This window comes from Lytechinus variegatus, chromosome 3 (assembly GCF_018143015.1).
Source record: "Lytechinus variegatus isolate NC3 chromosome 3, Lvar_3.0, whole genome shotgun sequence".
In the NCBI taxonomy this organism is placed as follows: Eukaryota; Metazoa; Echinodermata; class Echinoidea; order Temnopleuroida; family Toxopneustidae; genus Lytechinus; species Lytechinus variegatus.
The window spans coordinates 4,925,109-4,949,804 of NC_054742.1; the positions used below are offsets into that span (position 1 = coordinate 4,925,109).

Below are 24,696 nucleotides of genomic sequence, written 5' to 3' on the forward strand. Positions count from 1 at the left end.
TTAACATCAATATGTGAGTGGGCAAATTTTTAGTAGTTGGATGACAAAAAATTCCTAAAACCTCTTTGAAATTGGTGTGTAATTTTGCATCATTGGCATCATAAAATGTTACCAAGAATTTGAAATTAAAATAAGTTTGCCCTAATTATTATGCATCAACATTACGCATTCCTTATGATGACCTAGTCTTGAAGACGCGATGATGATGACTTTTTAAAATAATATACTTCTTGAAGAAGTATATTTCATTACTTTAAAAAGTCATTGCGCCCTCAAAACTAATGATGACCCACCCGTTCGTTCACCACTTGCCCCTACGCCGCCCCGGCTCTACCCCCCCCCCCCCGGCCGCGCCGCCGGCCCCGTACGTATATACCCCGCACACGTACGTACACAGGCATTGCCCTTGGTTCGAGAGTTGAGTTAAACTGAGAGAAAGAAAATGCTATCCGCAACTTCTACTGTCTTTCGAAGCTCCAGACTTTTTCCAGTAGTATCATCGAGATTACTGGAATGCTGCAACCACAGAGAAACATCAGGTGAAAATTTTGATCTCTGAAATGGGGTCTAGATCTAACAAAGTTTTGGGAAATATTCGCGAACTCTTTGCTTTGGTCCCATCCCTTGTTTTTTGTGTAGAGAATGGCCGTATTTCGCCGTTAGATGGGGCCTTGGGGGACCTAAACTAAAGCTACGCACTTTGTTTTCAAACAATAAAAACTTTCCCAATTTTTATATTTCAACAAAGTATATTTCACTAATTTGTGGCAAACATTCTAAAGATGACATAACCAAGAGGAAAATATCGCAAAACTCACTAATTCGAAAATCCCGCCGTTAGTGCTGTAGTGTAGCTCGGATTGTTTACCAGGCTGAATCCTGCCGAGTTGGCATTGACCGGCTCGGAGCTTTACGAGCCGGGTTTCACTTTGAATCCCTCGAACCCGGAAAATAAACCTGGATTGTTTGATAATATTTGAGGTGTCATTTGTCACCGCAATAAAAGTTATGAAACTATTTTTAACAAGCAATCCATCCACCTAGTAGTCACTCCTAGTACCAATCACTCTAGGCGACACCGCAATACTTACCCGTGTTAAGAAACTGGGACTCCACTCACGCGCATTTGGGCCGCCCTAGCTTAGAACTAAGCTTTCTTTCCGTAAAAAAAAATTATTCTTATGATTAAATAAATATTAATTAATACATGAATACTGTTAAATCGGTACTCACCGGTTCTCTTCTTGAATTTTCTGCCAATTTCCCACGCTGCTGGCTGCAATTCCGCGGTAAATTTCGTCGCCATAGAGAGCTGTTCATGCAACGTTATTTATAAATGGAGCGCCCTTTACGAGAGTTGTTAATGCCGCGGAGAAATCGTTAGGCATTTTGGCCTGTGTTCAAGGCGTAGCTGTTCTATTTTTTTTTATAAAATTATGTGTGAGATCGAAATCTCAGCGAGTAAACACTCTTCCAATATGGAAGAGTGTATACTCGCTGTGATATGATCCCGATAGGGAGGCGCAACACCCCCACCCACATGGGCGCAAACCCCAGGGCCGGGGGACATGTCCCCTCACCCAAAATAGTAGGGGGCACATTATGAAATGTCCCCCTACTATTTTTGGTCATGTCGTTCAAATTCGAAATGTATTTTGGAAGAGACGATCTTACTTTTGGCATGCCCCCTTTTTTTTGCTTGTTTGCTTGTCAAATTTCTTTTGGTCAAGATGACCTTCTTTAGAGGGTGATAAACCTTCTTTTTTTGTTTGTTTTTTGCTTGTCAAATTTTCCAGCCCCTGGTCCCCCTACCTTTGGGGAGAGATTTCCGCCCTTGCAAGTAGACATATACTCTTGATATTGTTTGCGAATCTGCACGGGCGTCGATCGAGGGCTGGGGATGAGGAAAAGCGGTGAGACGAGAAAAAAAAATAGAACTTAGAAGGGGAAAGGCGACAGAAAAAAAGTGAACGAAAGAAAAATTAATGGAAAATAAAAGGGAAGAGTAAATAGGGAGAAATGTGATGGGTAAAATAAATTATGGGAAAAGAGGACAGAAAAAAAGTGAACGAAAGAAAAATTAATGGAAAATAAAAGGGAGGAGAAAATAGGAGAAATGTGATGGGTAAACAAAATTATGGGGAAAGATTCTGGACGCACTATTCATGTTTTATCATGAAAAGGATAAGTTATTTATCCGCGAGCAGACACTTTTTGATATTGTGATCTGAAACTGGATAATGATTTAAATAGAGAACAATCTGCGTATCTGAATTAACGTGTGTTTTAGATTTCGACCTAGAATTTGGGTATTCTAAGTAACTTTCTTATCATGAAAATCAATAAAGAGAGCGCAAAGCGCGAGCTAAAAATATATGATATAACAAAGGGTGAATTTAAGCTCTGTAATGCAAACACTTTGTGGGAAAATTGTGAATTGTGATGGATCACAGTTAAAAAAGAGCTGATGTATTTTATTTTTATTACTTTGAGTTTTTACATAGGACCGGAACATGCTATGAGGGCATTATGTCATCATATGAAATTGATGACCATCTTCCTATTTCTCTCGCATGGGAGCGCGAAATGTGTTAATTTTATGGCCTGAAAACTGGACATTTAAAGCACTTTGTAATTATGCATAAGAGGCATTATATATCTATCAATGCGAGCAGAAATCGCGAGTCGAAGTTTTTGATAAACTGTCATCAAATTAGTTTGATTTAGAATTAATATTGGGATATACATAACCGACTAATCCAAATGCTATAGCGTGCGGCGCTAGCTGATACGTTTTAACAATCTGACCTGAATAGGGAACTTTTTGAGAACTTTATGGAATACAGGAAAATAATACGTACCTGAAAATTCAAATTTTGCGAGCGCGCAGCGCAAGCAGAAAATGATAATGTTCAGATGATATCACAGACATTTTTACAGAGCACTTTTTAAAAATCAATTTGTAAATGAAACAAAATAATGAAAGTTCAATTTCCCAGCTGAAATATGTTTTGTATAATGACTTCAAAGTTTGATTTTTCAAGCTCCATATTGAGCAAGATATGCAAATACCCTAAAAGACAATAAGGCGCGAAGCGCGAGCGAAAATTTTTTATCCTAACAAATAGATTTAAAAAAAAATTATTTTCAGAGTCTTCCCCTAATGTTATTTCATTTAATCATGTTCCTCCTCTTATGTTTGCCTTTCTTCTTTTTTCCTCTCTTTTCCCTTCCTTTTCTTTTTTCCTTTCTTTTTTTTTCTTTTTTTGCTCCGCCAATAGGGGGGCCCGGGCCCCTCGGCCCCCCTGGATCCGCCTATGTTAGCGGTTGTAGGTATAAATCGCGCTCTAACGCTCTAAAACTGTGTTCTTTATCAAAAAGCTGTCTTTCATATTCATTTTGTTCGCAAAAGAATATAAAGTTAATTTCAATCATTGTATATAGTTATCCTGTTTATGATAAAAATACTTAGAAATTGGGTTAGGTTAGGGTTATCAAATTATCAGGGCAGAAAATATATATTTTTTTCTCATTTTGCGCGTCGAGCTGGCACTGTTTGATCTGTGTTATTATGTTTTTGATGACATTCATTGTATTCACAACAATAATTATTAAACATTGCGCACGCGCCGTGCGCCGCATGAATCATGTAGATCAGGTGAATAACTTACCGCTACACACGAGCAGTTGCTCTATATATTCTATGTAATATAATATATAGAGCAACTGCCCATTTTTAATGGTCCATAATATACCCACTTTCTTCTTTTTTTGGAACGAGTATGAATTTATCTACTGATATACTGAATGTACAATAAAAGTCATTATCATGTATTTCTTGGCATTTCATTTACTTTTTTTACCATAATTATATCACACAGCTGTTCGCATAGGCCTACGCCGTCACAAATAACAAAACAAAATCTCACTTTTTTTCTTTTTTGGTGGGGGATAGATTTTCCATACGCATACGTACAATTTTTCAAATTATTTTTTTCTGCTATTTTCATAATAAACTTTAAATGATTTCGCCTTTGCACTATTATTTTTTTAAAGACAAAATTACATCATCATCATATCATCGTCACCAACTTCATTCTCATCTTTATCACCACTACCACCATCATTATTATCATCATCATCATCATCATCATCATCACCGCCACCATCACCACCACTATCATCTTCACCAAGATAAATCCTGCTTTTTTTCCTTCCTATTTTCCTCTTTTTAGAGGGCACACCACCACGCCCCCTTACTGGATATCCGCCTCTAACGTTTGTTGTTGTATATAAGTTGGCGGATGCCTCATGAAATGAAATAATATAAAATAAGGAAAGGGAAACTAATTAGAAAAAGGACTGAGGAGAAGAAAAAAGAAAGCCAAACAAACAAGAAAAAACAATATCAAAATTTTGTTGTAAAGTCTTCTACGTCAGTTTAATAATTATGTTTTCAATGAAATGAGAACATAAAAAAATGAAACAAGTAAGATGGGCTATACATCGTAGCAAAGAAATAGAGGGAAGCTCCGAGACAATAAAAAGGGTGAGAAAAAGAAAAGACTTTGAAATACTCACAACACGAGCATAATAAAAAACATTGGAATAAGCAAGGACAAGTAGCTGAGGGACACCCCCCCCCCCCCTCTCTCTCTAGTTATTTATGTATCAAACTCGCATACACAAGAATTTCTTACTAATCAAAATATTGCGAGCAAAAAGCACGAGCTGACATTTTTTTAAATATTCAAAACTGATAGAGAGACACATTTTAAACAATTCATGAATCATAATAATTATACAACTAGCTTACCAATCGAATCATTCGATTGCGACAAATGATCTGAGAATTAATGCTTTTAGGAATTCATTAAATTAAAGCAAAGTATCTCAACATTAAAATAATTAAGGCGGGCGCAAGGTATCAGCTACTACACCGATAATTTTTTTTTGACATTTGAAGTATTTTCGGTAATCATGAAAAAGATCGGATATTTCATGAAAGCTCAAATCCCGAAGAGCGGAATATTTTTATTAATTGACTTTTTAAAAAAATGTTCTAAGCCCCATTTAATATTTGATTATAAGTCGATGCATTAAAAGCTGAAAAAATAAAGTATTTTGTGTTCCTCTATCATAATTGTCTTTCTCTTTAACCCTGGTTCTTTTTTTCTGGGGGGAAGCATTTTGGTTAAAAAAAGAGAAAAAAGATAATTGCTGGCTTGTGGACGCCCGGTGTGGACGGTGGTAGGGACACCCCCCCCCCCGTAGTTACGCCAATATGGGACCAAATGATCCTAAATGTCCGAGGCGAAACTTGTGCAATCAAACGTTATTTCTGAATAAATTAAAGCTTGCGCTGTTCAACTTCAATCTCTTTCAGCTAAATTTGCGATGAACGCTGCGTTATGAAATATATAATTATCAACATCTGGCGAAAAGAATAACCGACCGATCACCTGACGAGAACGCGTATACGTGATCTGCATATCAGGTCCGATCGAGAGTCAGAAGTGAAGGACAACTGCCAAGAAAATCAGGAAAAAGTCGTCAAAATGTAAGTTCCCCTTCATTTCTTTCAATTTTTTGTTACTTATTGAAGCATTAATGTATCATTAAAGCAAAATTTCAACAAAAGCCTCAAATTTAGCTAGTACTTTTGTTGAAATTACAATAAATTTAGATCCACATAAATCTCTAACCCAATTTTAGCACTGATGTCGCCTATGAGGTCCATACATGTAATGTTTGGACCTCATTGGTACTAGGAGTGGTACCAATGAGGTCCAAACATTACATGTATGGACCTCATAGGCGACATCAGTGCTAAAATTGGGTTAGAGATTTATGTGGATCTAAATTTATTGTAATTTCAACAAAAGTACTAGCTAAATTTGAGGCTTTTGTTGAAATTTTGCTTTAATGATACATTAATGCTTCAATAAGTAACAAAAAATTGAAAGAAATGAAGGGGAACTTACATTTTGACGACTTTTTCCTGATTTTCTTGGCAGTTGTCCTTCACTTCTGACTCTCGATCGGACCTGATATGCAGATCACGTATACGCGTTCTCGTCAGGTGATCGGTCGGTTATTCTTTTCGCCAGATGTTGATAATTATATATTTCATAACGCAGCGTTCATCGCAAATTTAGCTGAAAGAGATTGAAGTTGAACAGCGCAAGCTTTAATTTATTCAGAAATAACGTTTGATTGCACAAGTTTCGCCTCGGACATTTAGGATCATTTGGTCCCATATTGGCGTAACTACGGGGGGGGGGGGGTGTCCCTACCACCGTCCACACCGGGCGTCCACAAGCCAGCAATTATCTTTTTTCTCTTTTTTTAACCAAAATGCTTCCCCCCAGAAAAAAAGAACCAGGGTTAAAGAGAAAGACAATTATGATAGAGGAACACAAAATACTTTATTTTTTCAGCTTTTAATGCATCGACTTATAATCAAATATTAAATGGGGCTTAGAACATTTTTTTAAAAAGTCAATTAATAAAAATATTCCGCTCTTCGGGATTTGAGCTTTCATGAAATATCCGATCTTTTTCATGATTACCGAAAATACTTCAAATGTCAAAAAAAAAATTATCGGTGTAGTAGCTGATACCTTGCGCCCGCCTTAATTATTTTAATGTTGAGATACTTTGCTTTAATTTAATGAATTCCTAAAAGCATTAATTCTCAGATCATTTGTCGCAATCGAATGATTCGATTGGTAAGCTAGTTGTATAATTATTATGATTCATGAATTGTTTAAAATGTGTCTCTCTATCAGTTTTGAATATTTAAAAAAATGTCAGCTCGTGCTTTTTGCTCGCAATATTTTGATTAGTAAGAAATTCTTGTGTATGCGAGTTTGATACATAAATAACTAGAGAGAGAGGGGGGGGTGTCCCTCAGCTACTTGTCCTTGCTTATTCCAATTTTTTTTATTATGCTCGTGTTGTGAGTATTTCAAAGTCTTTTCTTTTTCTCACCCTTTTTATTGTCTCGGAGCTTCCCTCTATTTCTTTGCTACGATGTATAGCCCATCTTACTTGTTTCATTTTTTTATGTTCTCATTTCATTGAAAACATAATTATTAAACTGACGTAGAAGACTTTACAACAAAATTTTGATATTGTTTTTTCTTGTTTGTTTGGCTTTCTTTTTTCTTCTCCTCAGTCCTTTTTCTAATTAGTTTCCCTTTCCTTATTTTATATTATTTCATTTCATGAGGCATCCGCCAACTTATATACAACAACAAACGTTAGAGGCGGATATCCAGTAAGGGGGCGTGGTGGTGTGCCCTCTAAAAAGAGGAAAATAGGAAGGAAAAAAAGCAGGATTTATCTTGGTGAAGATGATAGTGGTGGTGATGGTGGCGGTGATGATGATGATGATGATGATAATAATGATGGTGGTAGTGGTGATAAAGATGAGAATGAAGTTGGTGACGATGATATGATGATGATGTAATTTTGTCTTTAAAAAAATAATAGTGCAAAGGCGAAATCATTTAAAGTTTATTATGAAAATAGCAGAAAAAAATAATTTGAAAAATTGTACGTATGCGTATGGAAAATCTATCCCCCACCAAAAAAGAAAAAAAGTGAGATTTTGTTTTGTTATTTGTGACGGCGTAGGCCTATGCGAACAGCTGTGTGATATAATTATGGTAAAAAAAGTAAATGAAATGCCAAGAAATACATGATAATGACTTTTATTGTACATTCAGTATATCAGTAGATAAATTCATACTCGTTCCAAAAAAAGAAGAAAGTGGGTATATTATGGACCATTAAAAATGGGCAGTTGCTCTATATATTATATTACATAGAATATATAGAGCAACTGCTCGTGTGTAGCGGTAAGTTATTCACCTGATCTACATAATTCATGCGGCGCACGGCGCGTGCGCAATGTTTAATAATTATTGTTGTGAATACAATGAATGTCATCAAAAACATAATAACACAGATCAAATAGTGCCAGCTCGACGCGCAAAATGAGAAAAAAATATATATTTTCTGCCCTGATAATTTGATAACCCTAACCTAACCCAATTTCTAAGTATTTTTATCATAAACAGGATAACTATATACAATGATTGAAATTAACTTTATATTCTTTTGCGAACAAAATGAATATGAAAGACAGCTTTTTGATAAAGAACACAGTTTTAGAGCGTTAGAGCGCGATTTATACCTACAACCGCTAACATAGGCGGATCCAGGGGGCCGAGGGGCCCGGGCCCCCCTATTGGCGGAGCAAAAAAAGAAAAAAAAAAGAAAGGAAAAAAGAAAAGGAAGGGAAAAGAGAGGAAAAAAGTGATCCAATACAAAGGACTCTGGTGGAGACTTTGGTATGAACGTATATACAGGTTTATTATACAGGCCAGCTAGGCAGGTCAATCAACAGGCATGGTATCCATGTTGCGGGAGGTGTATGGAGTGCTTAGATATCCATACTGATATCGTAACATCCCCCTTCTTCTGATAAGATTGAGAATTTCAAATTTCAATGATATTGTTTTCAAACAATACTTTTGGTAGTCTGCAAATTTTGGTAATTTGGCTTAGTTATGATTTATCAGATATAATATAGAAACTGTTTGGTTTGTGAGAATAATACCAATTTGTGATAAACTGTATGCATCTTCAATTTTACATAACTTCAATCTCGTGCAAAACTGAAAATAATTTGGATAACCGGATTGATCCTGAAATCAATATTTCCAAACAATAAGTTTTGGTTATAGTGTCTTTTTGATAATTTCGTAAACACTATCTTGACATACCAAAAATAATGTACAATGTTTATACATGCATATAATAAACTTAAAACTACACTAATGTCTTCAGTGTTGTCTTCTTTCTTCTCTTTCTCTTCTTTGTTTGAGAGTTTAGAGTGTTCATAATGTTCAATCGTCAAACATGAATCTCTCTGGTTTGCGAATAGTGCGTCCAGACCTCGTGGTTTGTGAGTATGTCTGTTGAGATTGATTAGAGTTAGACATTGGTGTTCGTTGGACGTTGTCTTCCTCTGGTTGAGTTTCTGTGGAGTGGTTTTCTTCGAACCTCACACGCTTTGGAGTTGGGTTGGTGGATGGAATTTCCCTCAAGTGAGATCTATTTCTCCTCAAGATTCCTCCGTTTGGCGTTGAAACTTCGTAGGATCGAGGTTCTTCACAGACTTTGGATACTTTGGCTGGTATCCAAGTGTTGTCTCTTGGATGCAGAACTCTCACTGGCTGTCCTACATGCAGTGGTGGCAAATCAGAACTTGCATGTCGATCATGCACTTCCTTCATTTTGTCTTGCCTATTCAAGAGAAACTCGGTGGCAGTAGAATCTCTCGAAAGATAGTGACTTGGCAATGTGGTTCGGATGGGTCTTCCAAACAACATCTCTGCTGGTGATCTCAAGTTATTGTCAACTGGTGTTGCTCTCAGGTGCATCATGGCTAGTTGACTGTCTTGGCTAGTTTGAGAACACTTCGTCAACAGATTCTTGATTGTACGAACCATTCTCTCAGCTAATCCGTTGGATCTTGGATAGTGCGGTGAAGAAGTGATGTGCTTGATATTCCACTTCTTGCACATGTCTTGGAATGGTTTCCCGACAAATTGTGGACCGTTGTCAGACACAATCTCTTCTGGTGGACCAAACAGACTGAAGATTCCCGTCATCTGTCTTGCTATAGCTGCACTGGATGTGTCGGTTAGCTTAGCAATGATCGGATACTTGGAATAGTAATCAGTAACGAGTAGATACTCTTGTCTATTGAGCATGAACAAGTCACTTCCCAGTCTGGTCCATGGTGCTGGTGGTACATCATGGGGATGCAGTGGCTCTTTCTGCTGTCTTGCTTGGTGTTTCTGGCATGTTTCACACTGCTTTATCAACTGATCAATGTCCTTGTTGATGTTTGGCCAGAACACTGTCTCACGAGCAAGTCGTCTCGTGCTTTCGATTCCCATGTGTCCTAGATGAAGCTGTCTAAGGATGTCATTCCTTAGTGTCTTCGGTATGATGACTTGACTTCCCTTGAAGAGTACTCCGTGTGATACTCCAATTTCATCTCTGTAAGACCAAAATTGACGAAGGGATGTCGGCAATTCTTGGATGGTCTCAGGCCATCCCTGAGTGACTATTTGCCATAGTGATCTGAGAACAGGATCATTAGCCGTTTCTCTCTGAAGCTCTGTTCTCTTGTGTTGTCCGAAGTATATCAAGTCAATCTGGTGCGAATCTTCGGCTTCAGTGCAGATGGATTCCACTCTGACATCTAGCGGAACATCGCGTGCTTCCTTGGGATTAGGAAGTCGGCTCAAGGTATCGGAAAGAATCATGTCTTTTCCTGGTCGATACTTGACTTGAAATCGGTATCCTTGGACTTTGATAAGCAATCTCTGTAGACGTGGTGGTGCACTTCTAAGAGGTTTCTTCCATATCATCTCCAATGGTCTGTGATCTGTTATGACGGTGAATTCCTTCCCGAACAGATATGTATGGAAGCGGTTGATACCAAACACTAGGGCTAAGGTTTCCCTCTCTATGTTGGAATAGTTGGACTGTGCAGTGGAAAGACTTTTGGATGCAAATGCAACTGGTTTGCCTTGCTGGAGCAGGCATGCTCCTAGCCCTTTCATCGATGCATCTACCTCAAGAGTTGTCTCTTTCTTTGGGTCATAGAATTGTAGACATGCACCTGATGATACTGCACTTTTCAGGTTGTTCAAGGAATGTTCATGATCATCGTCCCAGATGAATGGTACTTCCTTGTGTAGAAGTTCTCGAAGTGGCGCTGACTTCTCTGAGAAGTTAGGAATGTATGCTGCTAGGTATGTGAATAATCCTAAGCATCTCTGAACATCTTCTTTGTCCTTGGGTGATGGCATTGATGTGATAGCTTCTACCTTGCTCGGATCTGGGTAGATACCTGATCTAGTGTACTTGGAACCAAAGAAGTTGATGGCTTCCTTCTTGATAGTACATTTGGAGCTGTTGAACACTAAGCCTTCTTGCTTTGCCGTCTCCATGAGTAGGTAGAGATTCCTATCGTGTTCCTCCTCCGTTCTTCCTACGATCGCTATGTCATCTGCGATGCATATGCAGCCTGGCACATTTTGGACAATCCTATCCATATGCTGCTGGAAGATATCCTGACTAGTACATAACCCAAATGGTAGTCTTTGGAAGCAGTACCTTCCAAATGGTGTACGAAATGTGGTGAGATCCTGGCACTCCTCTGCTAGGTGAACCGACCAGTAACCAGCCTTCGCGTCTAACTTAGAGAAGTACTGGGCTCCTGCGAAGACAGGTTGGACCTCTTCCAAGGTTGGTACCTTGTGTGGGCATCTCTTCAAGGCATCATTTAACCTCCTGGGGTCAAGACAAATCCTGATGGATCCATCTTTCTTCACAACAGTGGTCATGGAGCTGCACCAATCGGTGTGGTACTCAATTTTTCTGATGACTCCTTGCTGCTCCATATTGTCCAGTTCCGCCTTGATTTTGTCTTTCAAGTGTACGCTGCACTTGCGGGGTGCGTCTATGGTAGGTTTAGCATCATCCTTGACATGAAGCATTGCCTTCCCTCGGAAACTACCAATAGCATCAAACTGATTTGGATATGCTTGTTTGAGATCCCTTACACTTGTGATAGGTGTTTGTTTAGGTTTAGGATTGGTTGTAGGTGTTTTGTTGTCCATTGAGTGAATTGTGATAATTCCAAGGTCAGTGCAACCTAACAACCCTAGGATCGCTGGACCCTTGACATCTGCGACATAAAATGTATGTGTTGACCATTTTGTACTCTTGTATCTACACTTTATGTCCAGTGTACCCTTACATGGAATCTGTGTCTCTCCGTAAGCTATAAGTTTTATTGTTGTTTGTTTCACTACTGATTCCCACTTTGGACCGTATATTGCTTTGGCGGTACGTACTGTGATAGTGTTAGCACTTGCCCCCGAGTCCACTTTTAGGTAAAGCTTATGTTGACCTACTCTCTGTGGGCATATTATGTCAATGTTAGCAAATGCTACAGTACCTTCTGGATTTACAACTGTGTGTGGTCCATTAGTGTGTATGGTGTCGAATTGTGCTACGTTGAATGGACTATCTGTAGTTTGATAATGATCATGGTCTGTGGTAGTATCATGTGTTATGTCCATTTCGCTTATTGGTTTACTCTTTCGACTTTTCGACTTTGATCGTGATTTGTTTTGTTTTGGTTTCCGGTCATCAGATACCGTGTCTGATCTTTGGTCATCTGATCTACGATTCTGTTTACGACCACGATCATTTTTCGATTTACGACAGAATTTGGCCCAATGGCCCTTGGTGCCACAGGCACGGCACTCATCGTCATACGCAGGGCACTGACGAGGTTTGTGGAAACGTCCGCAGTTACCACATGCTTTTCGTCCCTGGTTACGCTTGAACGAATCGATATTCTGTTGAGGGTCTAGTGTCTCAAGACATTGTCGGCTCGCAGCAACTGCCTCGTATTTACGACCTTCTACCAAAATTTGTTCGACCTTGTAACCTTTCGGTTGATCTAGCAATGACTTTTGGAATTCGAGACTTGGAGTTGACGCAATCACTAGCTCCATGATTCGCTCATTTAACTCAGCTTCCTCGAAATCGCAATTTTTGGCTTTGTCCCTACACCTGGTAACGAATTCATCGATCGTTTCATCTGGTTTCTGCCTGTACCGCATTAGCTCTAAGCGGTGTATGCGAAAATTGATATTGACCTTTAACTGTGCCTCTAATAGTCTCCATAGCTCTTGCGGTTTTTCTTTATCGGTCTCTGATAGCCCCGATGCATTGATTCGACGCAAGCCTTCATTGCCTACAGCAATCTTGATTTTTATAGCCACTTTTCTCTGATCAGTTATGTCTTGGTCTGCTAGAATCAGCTCCATTCTTTGTCTGAAAAGCTGGAACTCTTCTGGTAGGTCTGTTGCCTCCCAGTTCATTTCTGGATATTTTCCACTACTCATTGTGTATATTCGCTGTACGTATTAGGTATTTAAATGAATGAGTGTAGATATTAATGTCTGATTATATCCACGTGTGAACGCTCCTTACAGTCACAGGTCGACTGGTGATGATACCTGTAACGCACTCACAGCCCTGTGTGAATGTCATTAGGTGTTTCATGCAGTGAAAATGCTGGTCACTCCCACTCACTTCTCACACTCCAGATTTACAATTAATATTAGGAAAATATTAATTCATTGTTCACACTCGATCAGTCCAGAAAATTAAGTAATTTAGGATTTATCAACTTTTAGTGTATGTTGATCTTATGATGCAGACCTCTGTGCCAGTGATTGAACACAGTTATAACTTATTCAGGCTAAATTTGATTGTTTACAGTTACCGTTAGCATCTCGCTCCTTCTCACAACACTGTGATTTGCTGTGACAGTGCATTGGGTATGCACAGTACGGTACGGCACAGTAGCGATGCGATAGCCGGGGCGAGCGGGCGGCGACTCGCGGGCGCCCGTTGGGTTAGTAGGTTATGAAGCATGCGAATTTCGGTAAAAAGACATGCAGTTTACTTCCCAACAATACAGTATCTGGTTACTTGATCCCTGTCATTTCAAAGGCGATCACTGGTTTCAGCTGCCACCATGATCCAATACAAAGGACTCTGGTGGAGACTTTGGTATGAACGTATATACAGGTTTATTATACAGGCCAGCTAGGCAGGTCAATCAACAGGCATGGTATCCATGTTGCGGGAGGTGTATGGAGTGCTTAGATATCCATACTGATATCGTAACAAAAAGAAGAAAGGCAAACATAAGAGGAGGAACATGATTAAATGAAATAACATTAGGGGAAGACTCTGAAAATAATTTTTTTTTAAATCTATTTGTTAGGATAAAAAATTTTCGCTCGCGCCTTATTGTCTTTTAGGGTATTTGCATATCTTGCTCAATATGGAGCTTGAAAAATCAAACTTTGAAGTCATTATACAAAACATATTTCAGCTGGGAAATTGAACTTTCATTATTTTGTTTCATTTACAAATTGATTTTTAAAAAGTGCTCTGTAAAAATGTCTGTGATATCATCTGAACATTATCATTTTCTGCTTGCGCTGCGCGCTCGCAAAATTTGAATTTTCAGGTACGTATTATTTTCCTGTATTCCATAAAGTTCTCAAAAAGTTCCCTATTCAGGTCAGATTGTTAAAACGTATCAGCTAGCGCCGCACGCTATAGCATTTGGATTAGTCGGTTATGTATATCCCAATATTAATTCTAAATCAAACTAATTTGATGACAGTTTATCAAAAACTTCGACTCGCGATTTCTGCTCGCATTGATAGATATATAATGCCTCTTATGCATAATTACAAAGTGCTTTAAATGTCCAGTTTTCAGGCCATAAAATTAACACATTTCGCGCTCCCATGCGAGAGAAATAGGAAGATGGTCATCAATTTCATATGATGACATAATGCCCTCATAGCATGTTCCGGTCCTATGTAAAAACTCAAAGTAATAAAAATAAAATACATCAGCTCTTTTTTAACTGTGATCCATCACAATTCACAATTTTCCCACAAAGTGTTTGCATTACAGAGCTTAAATTCACCCTTTGTTATATCATATATTTTTAGCTCGCGCTTTGCGCTCTCTTTATTGATTTTCATGATAAGAAAGTTACTTAGAATACCCAAATTCTAGGTCGAAATCTAAAACACACGTTAATTCAGATACGCAGATTGTTCTCTATTTAAATCATTATCCAGTTTCAGATCACAATATCAAAAAGTGTCTGCTCGCGGATAAATAACTTATCCTTTTCATGATAAAACATGAATAGTGCGTCCAGAATCTTTCCCCATAATTTTGTTTACCCATCACATTTCTCCTATTTTCTCCTCCCTTTTATTTTCCATTAATTTTTCTTTCGTTCACTTTTTTTCTGTCCTCTTTTCCCATAATTTATTTTACCCATCACATTTCTCCCTATTTACTCTTCCCTTTTATTTTCCATTAATTTTTCTTTCGTTCACTTTTTTTCTGTCGCCTTTCCCCTTCTAAGTTCTATTTTTTTTTCTCGTCTCACCGCTTTTCCTCATCCCCAGCCCTCGATCGACGCCCGTGCAGATTCGCAAACAATATCAAGAGTATATGTCTACTTGCAAGGGCGGAAATCTCTCCCCAAAGGTAGGGGGACCAGGGGCTGGAAAATTTGACAAGCAAAAAACAAACAAAAAAAGAAGGTTTATCACCCTCTAAAGAAGGTCATCTTGACCAAAAGAAATTTGACAAGCAAACAAGCAAAAAAAAGGGGGCATGCCAAAAGTAAGATCGTCTCTTCCAAAATACATTTTGAATTTGAACGACATGACCAAAAATAGTAGGGGGACATTTCATAATGTGCCCCCTACTATTTTGGGTGAGGGGACATGTCCCCCGGCCCTGGGGTTTGCGCCCATGTGGGTGGGGGTGTTGCGCCTCCCTATCGGGATCATATCACAGCGAGTATACACTCTTCCATATTGGAAGAGTGTTTACTCGCTGAGATTTCGATCTCACACATAATTTTATAAAAAAAAATAGAACAGCTACGCCTTGAACACAGGCCAAAATGCCTAACGATTTCTCCGCGGCATTAACAACTCTCGTAAAGGGCGCTCCATTTATAAATAACGTTGCATGAACAGCTCTCTATGGCGACGAAATTTACCGCGGAATTGCAGCCAGCAGCGTGGGAAATTGGCAGAAAATTCAAGAAGAGAACCGGTGAGTACCGATTTAACAGTATTCATGTATTAATTAATATTTATTTAATCATAAGAATAATTTTTTTTTACGGAAAGAAAGCTTAGTTCTAAGCTAGGGCGGCCCAAATGCGCGTGAGTGGAGTCCCAGTTTCTTAACACGGGTAAGTATTGCGGTGTCGCCTAGAGTGCTAGTAGTAGGGTGTCTGAAGCCACACTGAAAAGTGTCAGCATAAAACAGGCTGATTTAGGGGAAAATATGGCACATGTTTTTCGGGAAGTTCAGGCTACTAGAAAAATGTGATCTGAATTGATTATGAACTTGTGTTTGGCATGTATGGAAAGAGTAAATTCAGGGGCTTCTTTTGACAGTAAGGACAAGTTTATATGATCATATTAAATGAGGATTTAGAGATAAATTGCAAACCCTTATTTCTGTGAGTGTTGAGATTGCCATATCCCCATGCGTTTTCTATGGGAAAATGAAATTTCTGTTTTGCACAATTTTTTCACTTTGTCGCAATTTTTCATTGTGATCTGGTTTCCAAATCTTTATAAAAATCATACCATCAGAAAGAGCATAAAAAATCCTATATGACACTTTGTGGACAAGTTTTTGGCATTAATAATAAATTTACAACAGCTCTCAGAAGCTAAAAATTTGGATTTGTGTGTGTCCATTTCTTAACTACACAGTCTATGGCAGAGAAATGCTGAAAATTGACCTAATTTCATTCTTCTTTTTTGCAGCCAATAATTGGATTTTTTTCAAAAATGTTACTTTTCTGTCAGTCTGAAGGTCATTTCTCTTCGAATTCACAAAGAAAATGTGATATTTTCTTGAAATAAGAAAAATAATTTTTTTCTCCAGACACCCTACACCTAGTGTGATGGTCAAGGGGACAGGTCAAAGGCCAACCATCCCTACCTTATTTTCATTTTTCCCCCGATTCTGTCTGAGTTATGGCCTTGTGTGTGTGAGGGATCGAGATGATATAGCTAGCCGGCTAACGGCGCACATATACATGCACACAGTACCTGCCATGTGATATCGTCTGACTGGTCATGTGATTGGCTGAGAGTAATGGTTTCACTGGGTGAGAATGTCCAGTTTGTTTACAAGTAAAGGCCAGTCGGTCCATTAGGCATGGTAATAACTCAAGAAGTTTTCCTTTTGATATTATGACTGTGATGACATGCAGAATATTTCTCTCTTTTTTGGTAAAATAATCTGTCTGGTTTATTGAGATATCTTGTATACCAGTTTTTTCTGCTAACCATAAAAGCTCTCCCCCCCCAAACCCTGTTGTGTTGACATTTTCCACAAAGTCGGTGATCCGAAAATAATAGCTCAGCTGGGAGTGGGTGCAAAACATTTTAATTCCCATTTAAAGGATACATTAAAGAGGTTGGACGAGATGGACGAGAAGAAGAGGGTGCCGTTACGGGGAGAGAGAGAGAAGGGGGGGGTATGTGTACAAGAGCAAAAAACAAAAACAAAAAAACGTGAGAGATGACTAAATGGATGATATTGGACCGATTGTCAAAGTTTAATATGAAATAAAAATGCATTTTGATTCATTTTTTTTTTATTAAAAATATTTTTACTAAAAATATTAGTACCGGTAGCTGAAGGCTAGAATAAGACAGATAAAAATAAATCATACACAAAAAATAGTTTGAATAAAATATTCTATTGCTTCAAAGCAAATATGAAGAATGAAATACGCTCAGAAATTAACTCTTTCTGCCACCTCCACCCCTCCGAAAAAAATCTGCCCTATAGACAGAAACAATCTCTGTGAGAGCCTGTTTGAAAATTGGGTCACTAGAATAACATAATAAACAATGTGGTTTGTAATCTGCCTCTTGATTTCACACACACACACAACAAAAATCAAAAGTCAAAGCACATGTTTCGTAGTAAATCACTAGCGGTGCACAGACTGTGCTGTTGACCGCTGCACTGGTGATAAGCATGTGAGAAATTGCGATTTGGCCTTGTATCGTCTCAATCCCCTCTCTACATTACTACTGGATGATATAAACAGTGAATTTAATATTTTGGGGGTTTGTATCGTCTTTTGAGAACAAGGTCAGAAGGTGATGTCGGTCACAGATAACAGTCAAGTAGGTCAAAACTTTGTACTTTTGCATGGACATAAATCAATTTTAGCCGGACCGGGTTACCGGGGCCTCTCCGGGTCGAGCTATGATTCTGATAAGATTTACGAGCCGGGTTCGGACCGAGTTGAAGGAACCGAGCTACAGCACTACCCGCCGTGTTTTCCGAACACCGGCTTGATTTTGCTGCCCGATGTAACCCAGGGAACTCCTGCCTGCTACACGGGCGGGAGCCCAGGATCTTACGTGCAATTTGGCATACTCACCTGACAAGCGTGAAGTATGGTCAAAATAATTCTCTGAATAAATAGTTAAAACAGAAATCAAGCACTTACCACGATTATATGGATGATGGTCTAACGAGTGGCAGTTTTTCTGACATCTGGGCACAGACTGGAACCTCAAAAAACGAAAAGTTCTCTCCTACCCCCGTTTCGATCGGCCATTTTGTTACAATTCATAACAAAAATGGCCAATCGAGACGGGGGTAGAAGGAGAGAACTTTTCGGGCGGGAGTTCCCTGGGTTAGCCCGATGTAGAACTAGAAGGGGTCCTAAACTAAAGCTACGCTCTCGATTTATCATGCCAAAAATAGTATTTCCTGTGCCTCAATTTCTGAAATTTATTCAAATTATTATAGGATAAAATGAAATTAAAGCGAATATAACTCCAAAATTCCAAACAGTTGTTGGTTTTCTCTGCATTGATTTAGAGATATACGGCAGCCTCTGTAGAAAAACTTGAATAGGAATCGTTCGTCACTCTGCAGTCACAGTTCCACAGACAGAGTGGGCATTTGCCATAAAAACTGCATGCGCGATGAGTGGTGCGTAGCTTTAGGACCCCTTACCATAACTTGGTCCACTTCCAAAGTTCCATGGTTTCTGAATCAAAATCTGGGTGTCCAGGGTAGCCTGGAGGCATCTGGGGACTGATGTTTAATACTCTACGTATATCACTCCCCTAACGCAGGGCTCCACACTAACCCACTTTTTCTACTGGTCCAACCTATTCATGTCGGACCAGTAGATACCCAGTTTTTTACATTTTTACTGGTCCGAACCTAAAATCTACTAAAATCACAAAAAATAAAGAAAACATTAAAAAAAAGGCGCAAGTTTATTTGTCTAGCCTTTCTTTACCCCCCCCCCCCCAATGAAATGAAGGACAAAAAGAAAGCAAGACAGAAACGAAGAAGGAAAGAAAGGATGGAAGGAAGGAAAAGAAAGAAAAAATAAGAGAAAGGAAGGAAGGAAGGAAGGAAAGGGAGGAAAAGAAAGAAAGAATAAAAAAGGAAGGAAGTAAAAAAGATAAAGTAAAGAAAGGATAGATGTGAAGGAAGGAAAAAAGAAAGAACTAAAGAAGGAAAGGAAGGAAGGGATAAAAAAGGAACAAAAATAAAGAAAGAAAGAAAGAAAGAAAGAAAAGAAAAAAGAAATGAAGCAAGCAATACAGAAAGAAAGAACAAATCCAGAAAGTAGTATAAGGAAAGAAAGAAGCAATAAAAAAGAAAGGGTTAAAGGAGAGATGGTAAGAAGGACAAAAGAAAGAAAGAGAGGAAGGATTGAAAGAAGGAAGAAATAAAGGAAAGGTAAAATGATAGATAGAAGGAAATAAATAAATAAAGGAGGGGAAGGAAGGAAATACGCAAGCAATATAAAAAAAAGAAAAGGTAAAAGAATAGATGAAAGGAAGAAAAAAAGAAAGACTGAGAGACAAAGAAAAGAAGAAATAAAAAGGTAAATAAATGATGGGTGGAAGGAAGAAAGAAACAAAGAAAGTAACGAAGAATGAAGGAAAGAAAAGGGTAAAAGGAAGGAAGAAGAGATGAATATAGGATGGATGGACTCAAGAATTAAAGAAAGAAAAATATCAAAAAGAAAGGAAGAAGGAAGGAAGGAATGAATGAAGGAAAGAAAGAAAAAAAGAAAGAAAGAAAAAGAGAGAAAATATTTTTAAGAGGATAGAAAGAATGAAAGAACGAATTAAAGAAAAAAAGGGAAAATGAAAAAGAAAGATAGTAACAAAAATAATTAGGGAAGAAACAAAGAAAGATTGAAGTGAAAGAAGGAAAGAAAGCTAAAACTATCATCATAAATAATTTATCAATTTCTTTTTGGCTCAATTAAAATAGCTACGAAAGAAAGTCAGAAACCAAGTGTATCAACACACACATAAATGCATATGTGGGGCTAACTTGTATTCAGACGATATCACCCGAAACCCGATCTGTTTGAACCAAACAGAAGTGAAAATTTATCCTTTTACTGCTTACAAATGACAGAGTTACTCCAATTTTAGGAAATATGGACATTATAAGAGCCTTTCATGAGTATGAACCGTGAATTTTGACAGTTCTGTGAGAGATTTCTGCCAGTTTTATAGCCAAGCTTCGTTCGCGCAGCCAGTAGAGAATTTACCACGTGAGTTGTGTGGCTGGCTAGCTACATGTGTACACTGTATCTGCTCTAGTAGTAGCAATTACGTGCGATTCATTCTGTGTGTATTCTGTGTGTGAATGACAGAATTTATCGGGGGGGAATGGTTCGCAGTGAATTTGATCATTTCTTGAAAAGTTATTGGCCCAACCATGGTTTTAATTACTGGTCATGTCGGACCCTTAAAATCTTGCTATTTTTGGAAAAATTACTGGCCCGACAATAATATTTTTTACTGGTCATGTCGGACCAGTAAATCTTCCTATTTCTGAAAATCTACCGGCCCGACAGTGATTTTTACCGGTCTGGGATCGGACCGTCGGACCGCCGCTAGTGTCGAGCCCTGCCAAACGCCTAGATTTGCTTTACATGCCTTTCCGTAGCGGCCAGGATTACCCGTGTTGAACCTAGACCTAAATCACCAATTTTATTTTTAGTTTTTGCCCAAAGTTATGTACATGGGCAAGTTTTATGTTTACTCCCATTTTTTTAATTCTTTTGTAAGTTTCATTCACTAAAAAGTATTCAAATTGAAAGAAGTTAAGAGCAAGAGCGTTCACTTACCCGTCTGTTTACTCCGCCATCTTTATTTCTTTTGTTATTGATACGTAGATACACACGCGGTAACACGCGTGCAGAGCTGCAACTTAGATTTTTAAAATACTTGCATTTGCCAATTGAAATCACGATTTGTGAAATATTTGTTTCGGTTGATAAATATCATAAAATAATTTATATGATATTTATTGATTAAAACAAATATTTTGCGATTCCTGATATCTATCGGCAGATGCAAGTATTTTTTTTCTCCAAGTTGGCAGCTCTACAGATAGGGTTAAGTTTTGAAAAATTTCTCATCCATTTACTGTGTTGGCTCCAAACACGCTTGCAGTGTTGACTGTGATAAGCAAATTATCTCTTCACATGGCGCTTAAAAATCCAATGTTCAAGTCAATATGTTTCTCGCAATATAGAGTTTTCATTATTCGTTTTAGCAAGATACACATCGTGCTTATTCATAATTTTCATAAATAAAAAATGTTCAGCTCGCACTACATGCTTGCATCAATAGATAGCCATCCAGTTCATGATTACAAAAAGTGCTTGTAAAACGTGTAGTTATCATCTCAGGATATCAAAAATTTTCAGCTCACACTTCACGCTCGCATTATTTATTCAGTGAGATATCATCATCTTCATGACCCAATGCAAACAGCTAGGTCCCTTTTCAAGTCAGTAGGTTCTACATTAAAAAAATACCTTGCACTTCTTGCTCGATTTTGAGAAATAGGCAAAATATTTGTGTTGCCTCGCCCCCAAACGTTCTTTTGCCTCCCCTGAGGTTAAAAATCCTGGTGCCGCCAATGCCCTTGACCCGAACCGCATAGCACTGGCCCCCAAAAGTTCCGCAACCGAGAACAAAGAACAGATGAAAGAAAGGGAAAGGAAGTAAAGATATGTTTTTTTTTTAAATATCATGTCAAAGTCAATCTCAAAGTTAGATTCTCATGAAAAGGTGATTTTTTTTCTCGCTCGGGAATTATATTAAGCAACTTTTTGTTGCACGTGCCATGCTGTGCCCCCTCTTTTTTGTACTTATCATGCATTGAGCATGCCCTAATGCTTGAGGCACAATCATATAAAGTCCTGTTCATACCATGATACGACCGGGAAATTTTGGGCTGTTGCCCCCCCCCCCCGCCACCGACCCATGTTACGCCCCTGAAGACTCCAACTCAGGCGTCGTGCTCAGGAAAGTACAAGGCACAACACCCACAAAACTTCCATGGAATTTTTTATTATTTAGACACTAGATTACGACCTGTTATAGACATTTATGTTTCCGATGAAACTTACCGAATGGTATGAAGCCACAATTTCCATTGTGTTACTCTTTCTAGAACTAGAAATTTCGTAAATTTGTTGGAATTTATTTATCTATACATCTTTATCTTCATATGCCTAATGTGTATGAAGGTAAGAAATATTTGTTAATTCTAAATATGAAAAATTTGAGGATTCTTACCAGACCGATCTGTTTTAGATCCCTCAATCCATTCATAAACACCAGAAATACATTGTACAATAGGCTTGACCCTTGAACCGCTTCGTTATGACATAGCTTCGATGAGCAATCTTACAAAATGCCGTTTTGAAGAACAATTCATAGATTAACTAATTACATTTGAATTTTAATTATAAATAATATTACACTGTAAACAAATTTCAATCACTTTCACATTGCATCCCTTGATTTCAACCCAAATTGAGACAAAATATTAAGTTAAACCAAAATTCAGAATATAGTTCATAGTATTTTAATAGATCTAGATTTAAAGTGATTGGTTAACATTGGTTTGACTTTTAAAAAAATCTTAGCTAGAAGGTCACACTTGTTACCTGTGTCTGTGATATGTTACAAAAATGAAGCCCAGAAAAAATTGCGTTCGAAAATCATTATTTAGTGCTTCAAAAATTGAAATATAAAGTGACCGGAAACACCATCTTAATTTCATTCCATACACTTATGTGTACTATTATGCGTCTGTAAGACGCCTATTTACAAAATCGGGGTTTGCCTTGTAGTTTTAGCTTTTGATTCTCAATAATGGTTGTTTTCAGGGTTTATTAGTTCTAATACATGCACTTGTACACATGTTTCATCTTGGTTTGAGAATTTTTTAAATCGGCTGCTCACAAAGTTAAACAATACCTTTAATATGGCAAATTGCTGTAGCCAGACAGATACTGACCCACCAGACAATGATCAATTTCATCAGTTGAAATCACTTAAACACTCAATTAATTGCTTGATTGTTGAAACAACAACTGTGTTTCTCTTTTGCATATGCCAATTTTTCTTGCCCTCCCCCCCCAAAAAAAAAATAAAGGAAATTGGTGGCTTTCAAAGATAGGCCTATAGATGTCCTTTAAGTTGCATGTTTCATGTAATCTTTAGTTCTCTCTTCTTCTTTTTTCCCCCTTTTATTTGCTATTCCGATCGTGTGATGGTACCAGCCAAGAGTATGGTAAGTAATTTATTTGCTGGGGTTTTTTTTTTTTTTTTTTTTACCAAGGTACTTGTAAAGAAGATAAACAATACATTTTGTTGAGATGCAGTACGTTGCCTTTATATTCTTATACTTTATTTACTCTTATAAAAAGTATTTTTGTTTTTAATGTGTATTTTTATAATATGAGAGTACATTGTAAAAATAAAATAGTATAAGATGTGTTCAAGTGAGCACAAAATGATAGATAATTGACTCTGATATTACAATTAATAAATTTAGAGTAGGCTACTACGAGCTCTATATTTATTATTGCTGACATTTATCAAAGGTAGATTATCATATCCAATTTTAATTTTCCCATTATCCCACTTGAAAGGCATCCATGGCACCTGTAGGCTTCATAGGTTTAGGCAACATGGGGGCTCACATGGCTAAGAATCTTATCAACAAGGGCTATCCGGTCGTTGTCAATGATGTTTATCCTGAAGCTGTAGCTGATCTAGCTGACCTTGGTGCCCAGGTTGGGGATACTCCAGCTGATGTAGCTCAGAAAGCTGATCGTATCATCACCATGCTGCCTTCTAGTCCAAATGTCTTGGAAGTTTATACTGGAGAAAATGGAATTTTATCGTAAGGCACTTGTTCCCTGTTATAAGCTTAATAATAACATAATAACTTGTTTTGGTGTTTACACAGACTTGTTTTGGTGTTTACAGACTTGTTTTCAAAACAAACAGAAAACTCAGTTGAGAGGTGAAAGTTTGAACAATATCAAGCAATAAATAATAAAGTTATGAATTTTTAAAAGTTGTAAAAATTAGTAATCACTATACCCATGGAGACTTTAAATTGGCTGCATATGTTATGTCATAGAACTGAAAGGCCAGTTTAATTAAATTCAAATTCATTTCAACATCTGGCACAAAAAAGCATTATTTTTTTTACCATGAATTTGGAATGACAGTAACACTTTACATTATGACTAAGTACAGCATTTTAAGGTAATCTCTTTGGTTCTGTCAACCACATCTTCAAAAGTCTAAAGGAAGCAGACTATTGTTGTCCTTGTTGCCCACTCCTTATCAATTTAGTATAATTTGTTTTCTTCATGTACAGGTCAGTAAAGCCAGGTACATTATTGATTGATAGCAGTACGATTGACCCTCAGGTATCTAAAGATGTAGCAGCAATAGCAGAGAAGAAAGGAGCTACATTCATGGATGCACCTGTATCAGGTGGTATGTATATTTGTGCCGAGAAGTTTTCCTGAAAATATTAGATACGTACAGGTGGTCATTTTCAAACGTGAGTGACACGACAATCGGAGAGGTTTAAGAGCTCATATCTTCAAACTTAAAGGTTATG

General features: G+C 37.8%; 1 protein-coding gene across 1 annotated transcript in view; it reads left to right on the forward strand.

The window, feature by feature from the left end:
* Positions 1-382: 382 nt before the first annotated feature.
* Positions 383-24,696, forward strand: part of LOC121410047 (3-hydroxyisobutyrate dehydrogenase, mitochondrial-like) — a 32,605-nt gene continuing 8,291 nt past the window's right edge. The window contains exons 1-4 of the mRNA XM_041601884.1: positions 383-539; positions 23,336-23,346; positions 23,708-23,961; positions 24,448-24,569. Of these exons, the coding sequence (XP_041457818.1) occupies positions 443-539; positions 23,336-23,346; positions 23,708-23,961; positions 24,448-24,569 (484 nt within the window). The 5' untranslated portion in view covers positions 383-442. The remainder of the gene's footprint in view (positions 540-23,335; positions 23,347-23,707; positions 23,962-24,447; positions 24,570-24,696) is intronic.